Source organism: Dipodomys merriami, unplaced genomic scaffold, assembly GCF_024711535.1.
Source record: "Dipodomys merriami isolate MVZ:Mamm:240054 unplaced genomic scaffold, mDipMer1.0.p SCAF_194, whole genome shotgun sequence".
NCBI lineage: Eukaryota > Metazoa > Chordata > Mammalia > Rodentia > Heteromyidae > Dipodomys > Dipodomys merriami.
Genome location: NW_027203315.1, coordinates 1,543,812 through 1,564,473, shown reverse-complemented (window position 1 = coordinate 1,564,473; position 20,662 = coordinate 1,543,812). Strand labels below are relative to the sequence as shown.

Genomic DNA, 20,662 nt, shown 5'->3' with positions numbered 1-20,662 from the left:
TTTAGAATTCTTACCTCTTCTCTGATCCTAACAGTTCCTCTCAGTAGCTTTAGGCTACATATCTAGGGGACCTCAGACTTGTCTTCTTAGTCTTTATCCATTAAACTGTGGAATAAACCTTTTGTCTCCTGCCTCAGTCTCTTCAGAGCACAAGCAAGGCTCTGAGAGCCAATGGGATGATAATTAAGGGGACAGAGAGCTGGCTGATGACTCAGTTCAGCTATATTTCTCAAATGCTTGTGTAATATTGGTCTAGATGCAGTGGGCTCAAAAGTGCAAACAGCACACATCTTTCCTCACTCTATTTCAATACATCTTTTCCACCCAAGCCTCCTGTCAGTTAAAGCTCCAGGCCAAAAAGCTAGAACACACACTTCCTCAAACCAAGAAAGGGCAAGGACTTGCAGTCCTGAGGGTGAGAGTCAATGTCCCTGAAGCCTTTGTTCACATTTTGTCTGTTTTTGGCAGGCATCCCTGGGTCTACAACAGTCTCCCTCTCTCGTATCAGAGAACCTACACTTGTCTCTTAGATGTTTATTGTTATTTTTTGTAATCCCTTCCATAAAAAATAATTGGGAAAGATTGGATTGGAAACTTTCACATATGATTTTAGTTCTCCAGTGTATGGGTTCTCCATGTCTCTATTGTGGACCAGAACTCTTCCTCATGAAAATGGGAATCAAAGAGCATATTTCAATGAACAGACTTCAACTTAAAAGCACCTGTAACAATATAAAGAAAAAATAATTTCATTCTTTAAAACTAAATTCCTGGGAACTGGCACTGTGGCTCAAGTAGTAGAGTGCTTGCCTTGAACTGAAGAGCTGAGGGACAAGTGCTTAGGCTCAGAGTTCAAGCCCCACAACCAAAACAAAAAAATCCTCCCTAAAACTTAATTCCTGTGACACAAAGAAATAAGGGTCAGGTAAAAACTGGGGTGCTCCTAAGAGTACGTGTGAAATGTAGTTTTCTTTTCTTTTTCTTTTTTTTGGGGGGGGTGGGGGTTCAGTCGTGATGCCTGAACTCTGGACCTGGGCTCTGTCCCTCAGCTCTTCAGCTCAAGGCAGGCGCTCCACCACTTGAGCCACAGCGCCACTCCCGGCTTTTTTATTTTTGTTTATGTGGTACTGAGGAATCAAACCTAGGACCTCATGCATGCAAGGCAAGCGCTCTACCACTGAGCCACCTTCCCAGCCCTCTATTTTTTTTTTGTTAGTCATGGGGCCTGAAATCTAGACCTAGTTACTGTTCCTGGGCTCTTCAGTTCAAGGCTACTGCTCTACCACTTAAGCCACAGTGCCACTTCTTGCTTATTATGTTTATGTGGTGCTGAAGAATGGAACACAGGGCCACATGCAAGCAAGGCAAGCACTCTACCACTGAACCACCTTCCCATCCCTGAAATATAGTTTTCATTGTTCAAGCCTACATTTGTGATGATTTTCTTTATTCTTTTATGCTTATGTGTGTTTTTGTTTTGTTTTGTTTTGATTTTGGTCATGCCACTTGAACTGTGAGCCTAGGAACCATCCCTTAACTCTTCAGCTCAAGTCAAGTGCTCTACATTGTGAGCTAGAGCACCAGTTCTGGTTTTCTGGTATTTATTGCAGATAAGTGTCTCACAGACATTAATGCCCAGGCTGACTTTGGACTGCGATCCTCAGGTTTCAGCTTTTTGAATACATGAAGACATGAAGTACCAGCACCCAGTTTGCATTTCTTTTCTTTTATGTCCCAGCCATGGGGCTTGAACTCAGTGCCTGGACACTGTCCCTAAGTTTTGCTCAAAACTAGCACCCTAGCTGTGGCTCAAGTGGTAGAGTGCTAGCCTTGAGCTGAAGAGCTGAGGGACAGTGCCCAGGCCCAGAGTTCAGGTCCCACGACCGGACCCAAAAAAAAAAAAAAACTAGCACCCTACTCCTGGAGCCACAATTCCACATTTGGCTTTTTCTATGTATGTGGTACTGAGGACTTGAACCTGGGCTTCATTCATATTAGGTAAGCACTCTTCCACTGTTTCAGGACAGCCACAACACCAACAGTGCTCTGGAAGGGCAATGGGATGATAAGGGAACAGACTGAGAGAAGGCCAATGATGAATCTCTCTTTATTCCAGCAATAGCCTTAGTTATAGACACTTTCTAGATCTGTCCAGTGCTTGCATCACATTTTTCAAGAACTCACTGTGCCAACAAGTGCAGACCATATGCATCTTTCCTCATTCTATTTCAAACTTTGTCCACCAAACTCCTAGAGGTAAGCCTCCAGGCCCAGAAGCTGAAAGGAACACTCCCTCCTACAAAAGGGGAAGTAGATTTAGCCCTGAAGGTTGGAGTCCTCGATTGTGGAGATTTTGCTCACACCTTGCCAGCTGCTGGCACCTGAGGGTCTACACCACTTCCCCCTTTTTCATTTTGTAAATTGAGCAATTGTCTATCAGCCTGAACCTGGAAAATCAGCACATCATACATCTCAGGAAGAATGCAAGAAAAAAGAAATACCAAAACAATAAACAGGAAAATGCTTAAGATATAGCAAAAAGAGTGCTATTTCCCCAGCTGAATCCCTGCAGGTAATGGAGAACTGATAGAGCTAAGCCTGCGTGTTGGAGTTACCAATACCAGATATCTGACCCTGAAGCTGCATAATGCCTAAGCTTAAATTATTGAGGGCAAGGTTCCTCAAATATGTCACTGGATATTGGTACACATCATATTTCCATCATATTTAAGAGGGATAACACAGATATACTGACAATTAGCATGACACATCATTTTAACTGGCTCTTTAGCAGGTCTATGTGATTATCAACATACATCATTGCTGTTTCCAAATCATAAAACGTATCACAATCATTTTATCTACTCCCACCTGAATATCAAGGGTACCAGAAACATTTCACACTAAAGTATTAACATGTTGTGTTGTATATATGGTTTTCAACGATCACAGGAGAAGCAGTAGCCCTAGCAAGAAGAGTTGGGGTAGCAATAATGAGGGCAACCAATATTTCCCAAATTCTGCAGCAAAGGCTGAGTGTCCTCTGAACCTCGATAGCAAACACAGACCCATACTTATTATACCATGGATCTACCAACTGAACATGCAATGTAAATTATGGGGATTGCATAGGAAACTAGGATTACTCATGCAGTTAGTGAGAACACAATTGTTCCTGCAAGAGGCATGAAACACCGCTCTTCCTTTGAAAACCATACCCAGCCCAAGTACTAGCATATATGAATACATAACACAAGCTTGCACAGTAAATGATACAAAACCATGAAACAGGACAGGTCTCTGAAACAGAGGTATGGGATGGTGAGAGGCATTAGTCTAAATAGGCCTCATGGCAGCAGGCAGGCTCAAGATGTCAGGGTGAGCTTGTCCACACAAACTGACAAACATGGGAGCCAGCAAGGTACCACTGATCATGTCACTCCTCTGAGACCAGTCCTGCCTTACATACTGGGGGACTTCTACCACCAGAACTGTGGACAAGGTGTGAAATTCACAGTCCCTCCAGGGTGATGGTTCATTGTAACCATGGGAATCGCTGAGCATAGTGGAACCCAAGAGGGATGCACCACATCTCCTGCCAAAGGAATTCTACAAGTGTTATGCATAAGCTCCATCTTTTTCCATTGGTTCACCTTTTCCTCAAGAGGAAGTCAGAACCATAATCTATCCCTGAATACCGTACCATTCTTGTACCTTCTACCTCAGGTTCTGCAATAGTCAATAACTGAAATCAATGAAATAAGAGGATATAATATTTGTACAATAATGAGACTACTGTGAGAAATGAACAAATCAAAAGTAATGTAGGAAGTAAATTCTATTTATACTACTACAGTAAATATAAAACTTAGAAATGAATGTTTGAAAAATGTAACCAAGAACAATGACAACTATGGGAAACAGCTAGTCTGGGAAGCACCCATTTTTACCTGATCCTTATGTCCTTGCGTCTCAGGAACTTACTTTTAACTTTTAAAGAAAGAAATAATTATTCTTCCTTCATATTTTATAGGTGATCCAAAGTTGCCATCCATACATCCAAATGTGCCTCACAATCTCCATTTTCATAAGGAATAGCTAAGGTCCACTAAAAGAGGGATGGAAAACCCTTACACTGGAGGACTGAATATCAGGCATGAAAATTTCCTACACAATCCTTCCCAGCATTGATTTGGGGAAAGGATCATCAACAATCACAACAAACCCTTAAGAGACAAGCTTAGCATGTCTGATATGAGAGAGGGAGGCAAAAGATTTATTCCACAGTGTAATAGATAGTCTGGGAAGACCAGTCTGAGGTCCCCTAGATATGTGACCGAAACTTGCTGACAGGAACTTCTAGGGTCAGAGAAGAGGTAGAATGGATCAAGAAAATGTGGTATATATACACAATGGAATTCTATGCCTCCATCAGAAAGAATGACATTTCCCCATTTGTTAGGAAATGGAAAGGCTTGGAAAAAATTATATTAAGTGAAGTAAGTCAGGCCCAAAGAAACATAGGTCCCATGGTTTCCCTTATTTGCAATATCTAGTATAGGTATGAGTCAAGCGGAAAAGGTCAGATAATGTGATGTTAGGAAAATGAACCCTTAAATATGTATTTTAATGTTTTCGTTTCTTTCATGCATGAGTTTCTAACGCATTTATAAGATTATTTCTTTGTTGCTTTGTATGTCCCTCCCCCACAGTGTAACCCCTGCTTTCACTATATTTGATGTCAGTATAACATGTGGGAGGAGATGGGGACAAACAAGTCTTTTAAGGATTCAGGTGGATCTGTTGCAACAATGAGAAGTACAAAATGTCATGTCAAAACCAGCTTTACAATGTCGGTCTGGGGGGGTGAGGGGGGTATGATTGGGTGGGGGGCAGGGGGGAGGCTGGGAAGGGAGGTGAAGGGTAAACAAAGGAGGAGGCTGCAATGCTTGGTAAGAAATGTATGCATTATCGTGCCCATGTAATTGTAACCCCTCTGTACAGTATGTTCTCAAATAAAATAAAATAAAATATAAAAAAAAAATAGGTCCCATGGTTTCCCTTATTCACATTTGTAATATTTTTAAGATTATCCCGCTGTGTGTGTCCTATGAACTTGAATCCCTGAATACTTGGTAAAGGACTTTCCACAATTGTTACATTTGTATTTTCTCGCCTGTGTCAGTTCTGTGATGCAAACTGAGTTAGGATTTTTCTTGAAAACCTTTCCATTTATTTTTCCTACATAGGATTTCTCTACTCTTTGTGTGTGAAGGTGTGTGTGTGTCTGTGTTTTGTGTGTTCTGTGGTGAACCCTGAGCTGTGTCTTCTAGTTGGAGGACTCCACATCTGCTATATCATAAGGTCTCTATCCTGTATTGGTTCTGTATTGCAATTTCAATTTTCTTACAGATCAAAGCCTTTGCCATTTGGTACAATCCTAAGTTATTTCATTTCTGTGAAGGAACTTATGTGTGTTAAGCTGTGACCTCCAGGTCTTTCCACACTGGTTGCATTCATAAGGTTTTTCTCCTTGTGTTCTGTGATGGATGTTAAGTTGTACCTTCCAGGTGAAAGAATTTCCATGCCTGCTACATACATAACATTTCTCTCTGGTGGGTTTTTTTCTGATGGACAGAAAGGTGTATGTTCTGGGTGAAAGACTTTCCACATAGCTGACATTCATAAAATTTCTCTCCTGTGTGTGGTCTCTGGTTGACAGTAATGTGTAGATCTTGGCTGAAATACTTTCCACACATATGACATTCATAAGGTTTCGTTCCTGTGTGTTTTCTGATGGACAGTAAGGTATGACTTCTTGGTGAGAGCCTTTCCATACATGTTACATTCATAAGGTTTCTCTCCTGTGTGTGTTCTCTGGTGGATAGTAAGGTGTGACTTCTGGGTGAAAGACTTTCCACACATGTTACATCCATAAGGTTTCTCTCCTGTGTGTGTTCTCTGGTGGACAATAAGTTGTGACTTCTGGGTGAAAGACTTTCCACACACGTTACATTCATAAGGTTTCTTTCCTGTGTGTGTTCTCTGGTGGACAATAAGGTTTGACTTGTTGGTGAAAGACTTTTCACACATGTTACATTCAAAAGGTTTCTCACCTGTGTGTCTTCTCTGGTGGACAGTAAGGTATGCCTTCAAGGTAAAAGACATTTCACACATGTTACATTCAAAAGGTTTCTCGCCTGTGTGTCTTCTCTGGTGGATAGTGAGAGTTGACTTCTGGGTGAAAGACTTTCCACAAAAGTTACATTCATAAGGTTTTTTTCCAGTGTGTCTTCTCTGATGGACAGTGAGAGTTGACTTCTGGGTGAAAGACTTTCCACACACATTACATTCAAAAGGTTTCTTTCCTGTGTGTATTCTCTGATGGACAGTGAGAGGTGACTTCTTGATGAAAGATTTTCCACACATATTACATTCATAAGGTTTCTCTCCTGTGTGTATTCTCTGGTGGTCAGTAAGATATGTCTTGCAGGTGAAAGACTTTCCACAAATGTTACATTCGAAAGGTTTCTCTTTTGTGTGTGTTCTCTAGTGGACAATAAGCTTTGATTTCTGGGTGAAAGACTTACCACACATGTTACATTCATAAGGTTTCTCTTCTGTGTGTGTTCTCTGGTGGACAGTGAGGTTTGACTTCCAGGTAAAAGACTATCCACAAATGTTACATTCATAAGGTTTCTTTCCTCTGTGTGTTCTCTGGTGGACAGTAAGGTTTGACTTCGATGTAAAAGACATTTCACACATATTACATTCCAAAGGTTTCTCATTTGTGTGTTTTCTCTGGTGGACAGTAAGGTATGCCTTACTAGTGAAAATCTTTCCACACATTTTACTTTCATATGCTTTCTCTCCTGTGTGTGTTCTCTGAGGGACAAAAGGGTGTGTCTTCTCAGTGAAAGACCTTTTACATTGTTTATATTCTTCAACTACAGAAGACACATGAGGACTACATACAGCACACATCTTACCAGGCTCAATGAAAACACTCATGTTCTGACACCCAGTGACCTTTTCTGTCCTCATTCCTAAGGAGTTCCCATTATTCTTAATCAGTTCTGACTTCTGTTTTGAGCTCAAATTAAAACTTCTTATAAATCTCACTTTTTCCTTCCCTGGGTTACTATTCATGACTGCTACTTCAGAGAGATATTTATTGTGACTTTCCTGACAGGTGCTAATCACATCCTCCATTTCTTGGACATCTAAAATGCATAATAGAAAAATAGACAAAGACATAAATGAGATCCATAAATTCATTACTGTAAAGGTAATTTCTCACATTTTAACTGTTACAAGATTTTCAAATATCAAAGCATTGTTTTATGCAGAATATAAACTTTTCTTTGCAATGTCCTAACTATGAATGTAGTACTGACATTTTACAATGGAAAATAATGTTTTTCTCTAATTCAGATTTTTCTATTTATTTCTAGGAAATATTTACTGAAATTATTCATCAACATACTCTTAATGGTTCCATTCTAAATATCTCTCTATGCCCAGCACAATTCATAAGATATTGTCCTGATCAGAGAATAGCAGCACTACCGTTCTCCTATTTTCCTCCTACCTGCATAATACTAGTTTAAAAGAAAATGAGATCTCCTTTTGTACATTTCTTATTGTCTTTTTCTCTTAAAAAATGACTTGCTACAGACAAAGAGAATTGCTAACATTAAATACACTGGCACACCAAATGCAGTTTGCCTCCATGTGAATTCTGGATTGACAATTCCTTGAGACAAAGGATCACCTAGTTCTCTGCCATACTATACTCAGGGGCACTAGGAATACTATCGCTCTGTACAGCTCAAGATAAACAGACCAACTGGGCTCAGGACCCATCATCACCATTCAAGATGCTTTAACTCACCTGTAAAATTCTTGCCTGAAGCTTCTCTTATAAATGGATCTGCACCTTGCTCCAGCATCATGATCAATTTAGGTTTAGGAACACAGTGCCCTATGGTTAAGAAATAGTGGAGAATTATTGCTCGTGCTGGGTCATCATTAATGTAAGGTCGCAGACATCCTGTCCACAAGGTTGCTCCTAAATCTGGTTTCTCAATTGTTTTTTAGGGTGTGGGGGTCCAGTAGTGGGGCCTGAACTCTGGGCCTGGGCACTGTCGGGCAGATCTTCAGCTCAAGGCTAGCATTGTATCACATGAGCCACTTCACTAACTCCAGCTTTTTTTTCCTGCTTATGTGGTGCTGAGGAATTGAACACAGGGCCTCATGCATGTAAGGCAATTCCTCTGCCACTGAGCCACCTTCCCAGTCCATGGTTTCTCAATTCTTAACAGCTCCATGGTGGAGTAGCATGCAGCTTTGGGTTTATTTTTCCAACTGTGTGAATTGAACTCAGCTCTTTTGCTAAAAGCTAGCATTCTACTAGTTTGAGTCTTGGCTACATTTCTAGTTTTTGAATGGTTAATTGGAGATAAGAGTCTCGTGGTCATTTTTCTCCAGCTGCTGGTTTCAAACTGAAACTTTCAGATGTCAGCCTCCGGAGTATCTAGGATTCGTAGCTTGAAGCACTAAACCCTGTATCAGTTTTGGCTTAGAAATACACACTTTCACCTACTGATTTGCAGAGCATACTGTCAGTAGTAATGTATGTTCTATTCTAGACTTTAGATCCACCTATAATAATTACCCAAGTCTCAGAAGTCAGTCTCCTATTAGTGGATCATAGCTTAGAACTTTTGTCCAACTATTGATTTGCCTTCTTAAAGAACGAGAAAAAAATTAGCTCTTGTGTTACATATAATGAAGTTGAAGTTTCCCTTAGAAAAAAATGACACTTCCCATGGCCTGGAAGCCTTTTTTTTTTTTTTTTTTTTTTTAGAAAATGTAATGGTCCAAAGGCTTACACCTGTAATCATACATTTAGGAGGTGAGATCAGAAGAGGCTGGCTTGAAAGCAACCTGAGCCCGGAAACACAGAATATACCCCAAAACAAAAGCCAAAATAGAATTGTGGCTCAAGCACTAGTATGAACGACAAACAAGTCCATGCTCTCAGACTCAAATTTGACTGGCTTTTATACTAGCAGTTTCTTACCTGGGAATGGACTGGGATCTTCTCCCTAAATAACATAAATAGTCTAATGTCTACTAAAATAAAAACACTTGATCTTCCAAGTGAAAATAACCTTTGCTCACCCAAGGACATGAGGTTGCTATAGGTCTCCAGCATTACATCTCTATGAAGGGTCCTCTGACCAGGATCCAGATCCTGCCACTCCTTCCAGGTGAAGTTCACAGCCACATCATCAAATGACATCAGCTTCTGTAATGGCACATTTCCATCAAGAAATTAGACCTGGGTTATGAGAATTCCAACCTGGAATTTCATTATGTTGCAGGTATGCTTTGCTCTTACATAAAATGTTTGCAGCTAGCTTTGTTAACTATTCACTGGGAAAATTAAATCGCAAATCAGAAATATTTGACAACACATAAACCTGGTCATTAAAATACACAGATTTGCAGGGTGCTGGTGGCTTATGCCTGTAATCTTAGATATTCAGGAGGCTGAGGTCTGAGGATCAAGGTTCAAGGCCAGCCCTGGCAGGAAAGTCCATGAGACATTTATCTCCAATAAACCACCAGAAAATGAAAGTAGCACTGTGACTCAAGTGGTAGAGCACTCACCATAACCAGAAGATTTGAGGGAAAACAGCCAGACCCAGAATTCAAGCCCCAAGACCAATAAAATTTACAGCTTCCATAATGCATGCAAACACATTTCTGCTGCTAGCAATAGAGACAAGATAAAAACTCTAAGGAGACAATAATCTGGCATGATAGCATTAATTCTAAGGAGGTGACTAAAATTGTATTATCATTTTTGATAAAATTTCAGTACATACCAGGGTAAAAATGAATTAAAGTAATATTTTTCCTTCATTTACACATACTGCTTCACCATAAATCCTATTTAGACCTCCTATTAACAAGTACTCAAAAAGCAAGCAGCACACATTCAGGATATCACATGGAATACAGAACATAGGACAATGGTAGATCTATGAAAAGCAGTGTCCACATCGATGTTCAAAAAACAGTAACAGTACTCCAGAAAGTAACTAATGATTGATTAGGCCCTTATAAGATATAATTGAGTATCCACATAAAAATATCTGTGGTTTACCATGTTTGGTTTAAATACTAAATATTGAAATGTGGTCATAGACACCCTGATATTTCCTTCCTATGTAAAAAGAACTGCTACCATGAAATTTTGTAAACTTTGCCTACATTCTACAATACAAAATATAGGTGGAGTGAAAAAAATGTTCCTTGACAAGGTTTTCATTTTAATAGGCCTTCATGGAAAGTGAAGGCAAATATAGAGAGGGTCAAGGAACACTCAAGATGACAAAAATGATAAATATGACCAAATGCTCAAATGCATCATATATTCCTGAATCCTTTCTCCAGTAGATCTCTAAGGATACATTTTTACTTGTGTTAGTTAATAGTGAAATACCTCAGAGATCAAAATCAATTAGTGAGCAAACATCTGTGAGATTTTGCGACAAGTGATATTTCTAATAGAGAACATCTCGTCACGGTATTAATTTTTTTCAACACTAGTTCCAATCTTTACTGGCAGTGAATTATAATATTCAACAGTAGTGGGATGGAAAAACAAAATTGAATAACACATCAAATGAAGTTAGACCAACACAAAATCAGGAGAAAACAGGTTTTCTTGTAGTGTATGAATTGGTAGAAGGAAGTACTTTTCTGTAGGGAACCCTGAAGTTGAGCTGAAGGGGAAAAGATTTGAGAGGTTGCAATTCCAGGCTGACAGCACTAAGAGAACTGAGAGCTGGCTGCAGAAGGGTTAAAAGAGAATTCTGGAGAGGGTTAAGAGACTGGATTGCAGGCCTTTTCCTTACTATTGGAAAGATAGCATCTGAAACTGAGCTGCTGTTCACCTTGAAGGCTAGGTAAGGTGAACACCATGTCTGCATTTTCTCTGGGTGACAGTCTTCTGTCTCAGGAGAATAGGGAAACATGTTTCCTCACAACCTGTTGTGGCTCTGATTGTACTATTAATATAGATACTTCATTTTTGCATAGTATCAATGGTAATCTTCCCTATGTGCACTCAAGGAACTATGCTAGCTTGCTGGCACCCAGCGACCAAGTGCCAGAGAGCCTTTGGAACCCTGGTTTCCCCTATGTCTGTCCGTTTATGTTTTTGTGTTTCTCTAATTTTCTTTGTTGCTGGAATCCTGTAAACTCTCTAGGAAACAATTTTCCTATACAGTGGGTAAGAAAAATGTCAATCCTAAGAGCCATGTCAGCAAAGTAAAACTAATCACTAAGAAAAACTAGTTCCCAGATAGATCATTGAAGAAAAGAAAAAACTGAGGGACATATGGAGGAAAGAGAGAATGAGAAAAGAAAAAAATAATTCAAAGATAGATTCAAAGAGAGAGAAACAGAAAAATAACCAACACAAGTGAGTAGAAAATCAAAAGTAGAGAGAGATTGAGGAAAGAAATCTTGAGAGAATACTTTAGAAAACAAACAAAATTTTGTAAAAAGACCATAAACTTTAGCAACAAATATAGCCTCAGCTTCAAGTAAGACCAAGACCATGAAGTAGTCCAGAAGTATATATGGAGAGTAATTTAAGTACATATAGGTTAATCATTCCTTAAGAACACACGAAAGTGTGTATGACCACACTATTTCAGCAATTCCAGGAAAATTTCATTGACATAGTATAATGTTACTCATGAGGATGAGAGTTTGTTGCAATCTATCCTTCACCTTCCATGAGATGTAACCTGCTCGGTGTCACTACATCACATAACAGGTATGACTACATGTTATGACAAGAAGAAACCTAGACATTCTGAAGCCAATCTGAATTCAACTTAGAAAGAATATAACCATTTAATCTGCTAAACCTACAAGTAATTTTTATCTGCTAATTTACAAGCCTTCTTTATCTGATTTATGAATAAGTTCCTGAGGCTGAATCTGTGTGGTTGGTATTGTTTTTAATTCTTGGACATCTTTAGGTTCATATAATGGAATGGAAAACAAATGAAAAATTAAAAAATCAACTCACCGGAGATCCATTCATTCTGTCTTGCTGCTGACAATGAGCAGAAGATTCTGGAAGCATGGCTGGGATATAAGGAAAATGACGCATTCAGAAATGAATCTGTGAGATTTGGGGCCCAGAATATCCTCTTGCAAACATGATACATGGGCGGGAAAACCATAAAGCCTTCTCTTTTTTTTAATTTTTATTTATTTTTTGTTTTGAAAACGTAAATCCTTCTTAGAAGTGAAGAATTTGTAATGTCTCAGGCAGAGCATTAAAGTGTCCAATAAACACAAATCTAGTCCATTTCCTAATAGATAGATATTATTAAATCAACTAATTTCCATGTTTATGTACATATTAAATTCAAAAAAATCAATGTTCCCACTGATATTATTGAATAATTGAAAGCAAAAACATATCATATTTCCACAAATAGTAGTTATTACTGAATATACTTCGGGATGTATGAACTGCTCTTTTTTTTCCTTTTTTGCCAGTCATGGTGCCTGAATTCTGGGCCTGGGCACTTTCCCTCAGCTCTTCAGCTCAAGGCTAGTGCTCTACCACTTGAGCTATAGCACCACTTCCAGCATTTTCTGCTTATGTAGTACTGAGGAATCGAACCCAGGGCCTCATGCTTGCAAGGCAAGCACTCTACCACTGAGCCACCTTTCCAGCCCATGAACTGCTTTTTTAATGAAAAAGTTTCCTAGGAATCCACTGGATTTTGTGTTCTACCTCATTCTTTTACATATTGAAACACCATGGAAAGCATGTATGATGTAACTCAGTAATTTTCACTCAAAGTTAGAGAGAAAAATGTAAATAGAATATATTTCTTATGTTCTACTATTTCAATAATGGGTGTCAAATGGCACATTTCACTCTACCCATTGCACACATATGCAATGATTAGCAAGTTGCCATTTAAAATGCTTTGGCCAAAGGGACATGAGCAAAGATGAGGTAAACCCAGGTTTGAGAATTCCCTAATGTTCATTTCCCTAAACAGACATGCGAAGAACCTTGGCCATCCTAAAGATACAACATAAAATAATCGATATAGGCGTGACACACCTGAAGATAAGTAACACCTACAAAGCATACAACCTTGAGTAAGACATATTACCTCAAGTTTTCTTCTGTGAATTTTCTTTTTAGGCCATATGTCCCAGACCAACATTTTCTGTACTACCAGGCACAACCAACCGATTAGAGCTAGCATTAGCAAATCCATAGATGGCACATTTAATGTAAGTTTGCATGATTACATACTAAAAATCACAGTGTTAACAGGCTGAATAAATTAGCAAGAAGAGGATTAGGGATTACTACATGAATAGATATATTCAATCATAACAATCACCCCACCATCCCAAACCACAGCCTCAGGTACCCTCTCATAACTATGCTCTGGCTTATTCTTCAATCCAGCTCATCACCACTCCTACAAATTAGTTTAAATCTTGCAACAACATAAAGTGATTGAGAGTGGTGTAGTAAAGAGTACCATGTGAATCTGGTGCTCAGGGAAGTAGCAACAATTTTTGCATAAGGCAAAGGAAGCTAGCAACATCTTCCCCTCCCATGCTTTTCTGCTTTTTCCCTCAAGAATGGTGCTTGCAGGCCCAGAGTTTAAGCCCCACCAACGACCAAACAGAAACAGAAAAAGAAAAAGAAATACGTGGAGAGGAGATTCCCTCAGTAATCGCACAGTTCCTACCTGACATCAGTTCCAAAGCCTGAGATTCCTTCAAGTTACAACTCCTGAGCTCCACTGCACAGAGCTGGGCCCCAGCCTCCTGGCTCCCACCTGTGGAAGACCAAACTGTACTTCAGGGCACTTCCAGGAGCCAGGAAAAGGAAAAGAATCTGAAAGAGGCAGAATTAAAACTCCCGTGGTGGGCGGGGAGACGCATGTGCAAAAGGATCTTGTGCTCCACCTCTGCCCTCCAAAAAACAAAAAACCCCAGGACTTTCAAAGAAAATGTCCTTTTTGGAGACTACAATTCCCACAATGCTCGGCACCACCCTGGTCACAAGAGTGCTTGGATGCATTGGGACTTTTCTCTTCCTGCTGGGGGAGCTAAACTGAATTTTACTTCAAAAACACTATTTCCTTCCTGAAACCAGCCACAAAATGTAAATATATGGGGACAAGTGGATGCATTGACTGTTTGGTTCTTTGTTCTAATAATGAATTTGAGTTTATGTGACTCTGTTGCTCATACATTTCTTTTTGTTACATTCCTGTGTTCTGCTGAATGCAAATTATATCTCTGTTTTGCCTTAAATTGTTGAATACCTCCCCTCTCATCTTACAAAGGTATTCACAGACACTGAACTTATACCGGGTCATTTCCCATTGCTGTAATGTACACAAGGGCCTAGAATAGAAAGATTGTTACATGGATATGCACCATAATCATTGTGTTAATTTGGATTTCCCAAAAATCTAACAATTAATTTTCCAGAAAATCCCCAATTCTATCTACTAAATCAAAAGGAGTTTTTGGTTGTTTCTGAAGTTTGCTTTTCATTTAAGGGTGTTATGATTTTTGTCTTTGCTATTGGACCAGTGGCTTGAACTCAGAGCTTGTGCAGTATCTGTGAGCACTTGCTGTACTCTTTTTGCATGTACTTTAATAATTTCTTCAGGTAAGTAGTGAAAAGTTTCCTCACAGGGATTCTGAAGTACATGGCAAATTACCCTGATTTTCTACAAAGAGAGTGATTTGGGGGTCAGAATGAATGCAGGTGTGTAGAAGAGTGAAGTTTAGGGTAGGTTTTTGTTGATATGAAGCTTAATCACTTGCAAACAAGTCTGATTTTGTCTTTTCATTTTTGCATGGGAAAATCTCTTTAATATTCTTACCTCCTCTCTGAAACTAAAAGTTCCTCTCAGTAGCTTTAGGCTACATATCTAGGGGACCTCAGACTTGTCTTCTCAGACCTTATCCCTTAAACTGTGGAATAAATCTTTTGTTTCCTGCCACAGTCTCATCAGAGCACAAGCAAGACTTCTGTGGGCCAATTGGATGATAATTAAGGAGACAGAGCGATGGCTGATGGCACAATTCTACTATGTCTCTCAAATGCTTATGTAATATTGGTCTAAGCCCACTCTGCCAAAATGTGCAAACAGCACACTTCTTTCCTCATTCTATTTCAATCTATGTTTTCCACCAAAGCCTAACTTCACTTAAAGCCCTAGGCCAATCAGCTAGAACACACACTTCCTCAAACCATAAAGGGCAAGGACTTGCAGTACTGAAGGTGGGAGTCAATGGCCCTGAAGCCTTTGCTCACATTTGGCCTGCTCCTGCAGGCACCCCAGGGTCTGCAACAGTCTCCCACTCTCTCTCATAATCAGAGATCCTATACTTGTCTCCTAAAGCTTATTGTGATTTTTGGTGATCCTTTACATACAACATAATTGGGATGGATTGGATTGGAAACTTTCTTACCTGATTTTATTTCTCCAGCGTATGGGTTTTGCATGTCCATTTTGCGGAGCTGAAGTATTCCTCATGAAAATGGGAATCAAAGGCATATTTGGATTATAGACTTCAACTTAAAAGAACCTCTAATAATATAAAGAAAACCTAATTTCATTCTGTAAAAGTAAATTCCTAAGAGGCAAGGAGAAAAGGATCAGGAAACACTGGAGTTCATCTAAGACTACCTGTGAAGTGTAGTTTTCATTTTTCAAGCCTATATTTCTGATGCATTTATTTACACTTTTATCCTTTTTTTCTTTCTTGTTCAGTCATGGCACTTGTACTCTGAGCCTGGGACCCATCACTGAGCTCAAGTGCTCTACCATGTGAGCCACAACACATTTCTGGATTTTTAGTGGTCACTGGAGATAAGTTTCTCAGACATGTTGCTGGCCAGTCTGACTTTGAACCGGATCCTCAGTTTCAGCCTATTGAAAAGGGAGAATTACAGACATGAGGGACCATCACTCAGCTTACATTTCTTGTGTTTTATGTCCCAACCCTGGGGCTTGAACTCAGTGCATGGACACTGTCACTGAACTTCTTTTGCTCAAGACTAGCACCCTAATACATGAGCCACATTTCCACATTCTGCTTTTTCTCTGTATGTGGTACTGAGGACTTGAACCAGGGCTTCATGCATGCTAGGTAAGCATACTACCACTGCTGGGGGCCAGCCACAACACCAGCAGTGCTGAGAAGAACAAGGGGATGATAATGGTAGAGACAGAGACAAGGCCAATGATGAATTTCTCTTTATTTCAGCAACAGCCCTTTCTATACCTGTCCAGTGTGTGCATCACATTCTTCTAGGACTCAATGTGGCAACAACTGCAGACCATATGTATCTTTCCTCATTCTAGTTCAACCTTTGTCCACCAAACTCCTACAGGTAAGGCCCCAGGCCCAGAAGCTAAAAGGAAACACTCCCAGAATCAACGAGTTAAGTGTCTGTAAATACCTAATCCTGTGGTTTGAACTCTGGACCTGAGTACTATCCCTGAGCTCTTCCCCTCAAGGTGAGCTCTCCACAACTTGATCCACAAGGTCACTTCCATTATTCTGGTGGTTAATTGGAGATAAAGCTAGTGAACTCTCCTGCCAGAGCTGGCTTTAGACCAGCATCCTCAGATCTCAGTCGCCTGAGTGTAAGGTCCGCTCCTGGATGGCCTAGCAGACTCCACTCTCCTCCCAGCAAAGTCTCCACCCAGTACCTGTGTTACCTAGGTAACTGGGACACCTGGAAGAGGTCACATCTGCATCCACTGAAGTCACATCTGAATTTGATGTGGCCACACCTTTCTCCGCCCATACCCTAGATAAGGCCTAGCCCCAGCCCAGAAGCTCTCTTGTTCTTTTCTAGCTCCATCTATCTCTCTCTGCTCTAGCTCTTTCCTCTCTCTTTCCTCTGTGTCCCAGCCCTATCTCATTCCCAGGCCTTTCCCAGACACATGGAGTGCCAACCTTGCCTGGTCCCAGCAGGTCTACTGAATAAACCTACGCTTACCTGAATACCATGTGAGTGCTGCTGTTCTTACTAGGCTACCTCTTTTTAAAAACCTAAAACTGAGTACCTAGGATTACAGGCATGAGCCACTGGCACCCAGCTGCAAATACCTTTTTAAACTGAGAGGAGAGATATTCAAATTTTTAAGGCAAAACAGAGACATAATTTATGTTCAGAGGAACATACACTTTGAATAAAAACAAAATCAATAACCATGGAGTCTCATAACCTCAATTACATTAATAAAACTAAGAATTAAAAAGCCAAATTATCTAATGCTCCTAATACAATTCTTTGTTTTGGTTGATCTCACAATGTTTCAGGAGTTAAATGGATTTTTCAAGAGGAACCTCACGTTAGTTTCCCACAGCTGGGAGAGAAGGGTCCCCATGCATTCATGCACACATAGGACCAAGTGTCTGGTGCCAGTCCAAACCCTGTAACAAGCCCACTTCCTCTAGTTGAGTGCATGGTATTATGGGAATTGTAGTTTCTATTGGGGCACAGATCCTTTGAAAGTGTGGAGGGGGTCTGGGGTAAGACATCTGAGCCTCCTTGGCCACTATGGGTGATTTTAGTTTGTAAATTCAGGTTTCTTTCCTTTTGCCTTGCTGCTGGAAGTGCTCTGAAGTATAGCTTTGCACTCCATAGTCAGAACCAAAAGCTAGAAGCCCAGTGCCTCTTCTTCAGGGAACTTGGGAGCTGTAACTTGAAGCAATCTGAGTCGGCAGCCAGAGACGGCCCTTAGCATCTTTCCCTAGTCTGGGGTTTATGATATTTTATAGGCTCATGGGTTTGTACTGCCATTAGCACTTGTTCCTCCAGGTGCCAGAAACTGACTGACAAACCTCTGGTCCTCTAGACAAGGAGAGTCAGTAGTTGTGTGTTTATACTCCTGAACCTAGAGATTCTGGCACACATCCATGTGACTTCATAAACTTGCTTTTTGTGAATTGAAGCCAATGAATCTTAAACATTCATTGAAAAAATGTCTGATATAAACATATTGATCTTCTTTTTACCCTCTGCACTTCCTATGGCTTTTCAATCTTTCAAAATGCTGCTGGCACAGATATACTCCAATGAATGTGTCTGTTCTTGACATATTACAATTTCTCCACTAATATAATTAGCCTATTTTACATCATTTAAAATGAGAGAGAAAGGCTGGAGAGGTGGTTCAGAGGTAGAGTGCTTGCCTTGCATGAATAAGTCCCTGGGTTTGATTCCTCAGAACCACATAAGTAGAAAAAAATCATAGTGTACTGTGGCTCAAGTGGTAGAGTGCTAGCTTTGAATTTAGGAGCTGAGGCACAGTTCCAAGGCTCAGAGTTCAGGCCCAATGACAGACAATAGAATGAGAGAGACTTCCTATATATGTATTCCAAATAAATTGTTAAAATATAATTTAAATATAATACAATAACCTTCATATATGTGCTTGTCCTGATTCTTGAACTCAAGGTCTAGAAACTGACCATGAAATTATTTGGCTAATTTATTGGAGATAAGTCTCTCAGACACTCTTGTACCCATGACTTCAATTTGTCGTCCTTGTAGTGATGCTTTAGGTCCATCCCACGGGACCTCAAGCTAAGAGTCCTCTGAACCTCAATAGCAAATGGAAACCCAAACATAATATAACATGGTTCTATCAACTGAACATGCAATGTAAGTTATGGGGATTGCATAGTAAGCTAGGATTACTCATGCAGTTAGTGAGAACACAATTGTTCCTGCAAGAGGCATGAAACACCACCCCACCCTTGAAAACCATACTCAGCCCAACTACTAGCATATATGGATACATAACACAATCTTGCACAGTAAATGATACAAAAGCATGAAATAGGACAGGACTCTGAAACAGAGGTATGGGATGGTAAGAGGAATTAGTTCAAGTAGGCCTCATGGCAGCAGCCAGGCTCAAGATGTCAGGGCGAGCTTGTCCACACAAACTGACAAACATGGGAGCCAGCAAGGTACCACTGATCATGTCACTCCTCTGAGACCAGTCCTACCTTACATACTGGGGGACTTCTACCACCAGAACTGTGGACAAGGTGTGAAATTCACAGTCCCTCCAGGGTGATGGTTCATTGTAACCATGGGAATCGCTGAGCATAGTGGAACCCAAGAGGGATGCACCACATCTCCTGCCAAAGGAATTCTACAAGTGTTATGCATAAGCTCCATCTTTTTCCATTGGTTCACCTTTTCCTCCAGAGGAAGTCAGACCCATAATCTATCCCTGAATACCTTACCATACTTGTACCTTCTACCTCAGGATCTGCAATAGTCAATAACTGTGATCAATTAAGTAAGAGAATATAATATTTGTATAATAATGAGCCTTGCAACTGTGAGCAATAAACAATTCAAAAATAATGTAGGAAGTAAATTCTATTTATACTGGTACAATAAACATAATATTAAGAAATGAATGTTTAAAAAATGTAACCAAGAACAATGACAACAATGGGTCACAGCTAGTCTAGGTAGCACCCATTTTTATCTCTCAGGAACTTACTTTTAACTTTTACAGAAAGCAATAATTATTTTTCCTTCATATTTTATAGGTGCTCCAATGTTGCCATCTATACATCCAAATGTGCCTCACGATCTCCATTTTCATGAGGAATAGCTAAGGTCCACTAAAAGAGGGATGGAAAACCCTTACACTGGAGGACTGAATGTCAGGCATGAAAATTTCCTACACAATCATTCCCAGTCATGATGTGGGGAAAGGATCATCAACAACCACAACAAACCCTTAAAAGACAAGCTTAGAATGTCTGATATGAGAGAGGGAGGCAAAAGATTTAGTCCACAGTGTAATGATACAGTCTAGGAAGACCAGTCTGAGGACCCCTAGATATGTGGCCTAGACTTGCTGACAGGAACTTCTAGGTTCAGAGAAGAGGTAGAAAATCAAAACAAAATAGGGTATGCTAAACAAAAAAGTAAAAACAGACTGGTTTGGAGCAAGTAATGAAGCTTCACATGAACATGGACCTGCCCTGAACTCTACCTCCTCCCACATTCATCCTGATCTACCTAGACAACCATTTTTTTTGAAGAGTCTTGGAGGAGGAGTACCATTTTCTAAGAAATCCCTGGGAGGAAACTTTTCACTATTCCCCTGAAGCAATTAATAAAAGAAAGGCAAGTACAGCACAGCACATGCTCACAGACAGTGCCCAAGCTCTGAATTGAAGACACAGGACCAACAACAAAATGAGGAAATTCTTTATAAGGAAAGGCAAAATTCAGACACAAATAACCAAAAACTCGTTAAAACATAGACGGAATTTGGGAGATTCTGGGAAAGTAATGAGCAGAGTTTGACAACTGTATTTAATTCAAAGATTATAAAGTATATTTGTCTTTAAATTCTGTTATTTTATTCCAGTATATATATTAGAGCAGGGGAAGATGATGCCAGAATCAATCAGTTTACTGTCTTTAAGTACTTTTTTGCTTTTTGATCGATCTTGTGGCTCGAACCCAGCCTGAGCACTGTCCCTGCGTTTTTCAGCTCAAAGTGAGCTCTCT

At 40.0% G+C, this 20,662-nt stretch overlaps 1 protein-coding gene across 1 annotated transcript in view; it reads right to left on the bottom strand.

Annotated features, from left to right (window-relative positions):
- Positions 1–20,662, bottom strand: part of LOC138831386 (zinc finger protein ZFP2-like) — a 124,296-nt gene that overhangs the window by 49,955 nt on the left and 53,679 nt on the right. The window contains exon 5 of the mRNA XM_070028498.1: positions 6,010–6,486. Coding sequence (XP_069884599.1) covers positions 6,010–6,486 — 477 coding nt within the window. The remainder of the gene's footprint in view (positions 1–6,009; positions 6,487–20,662) is intronic.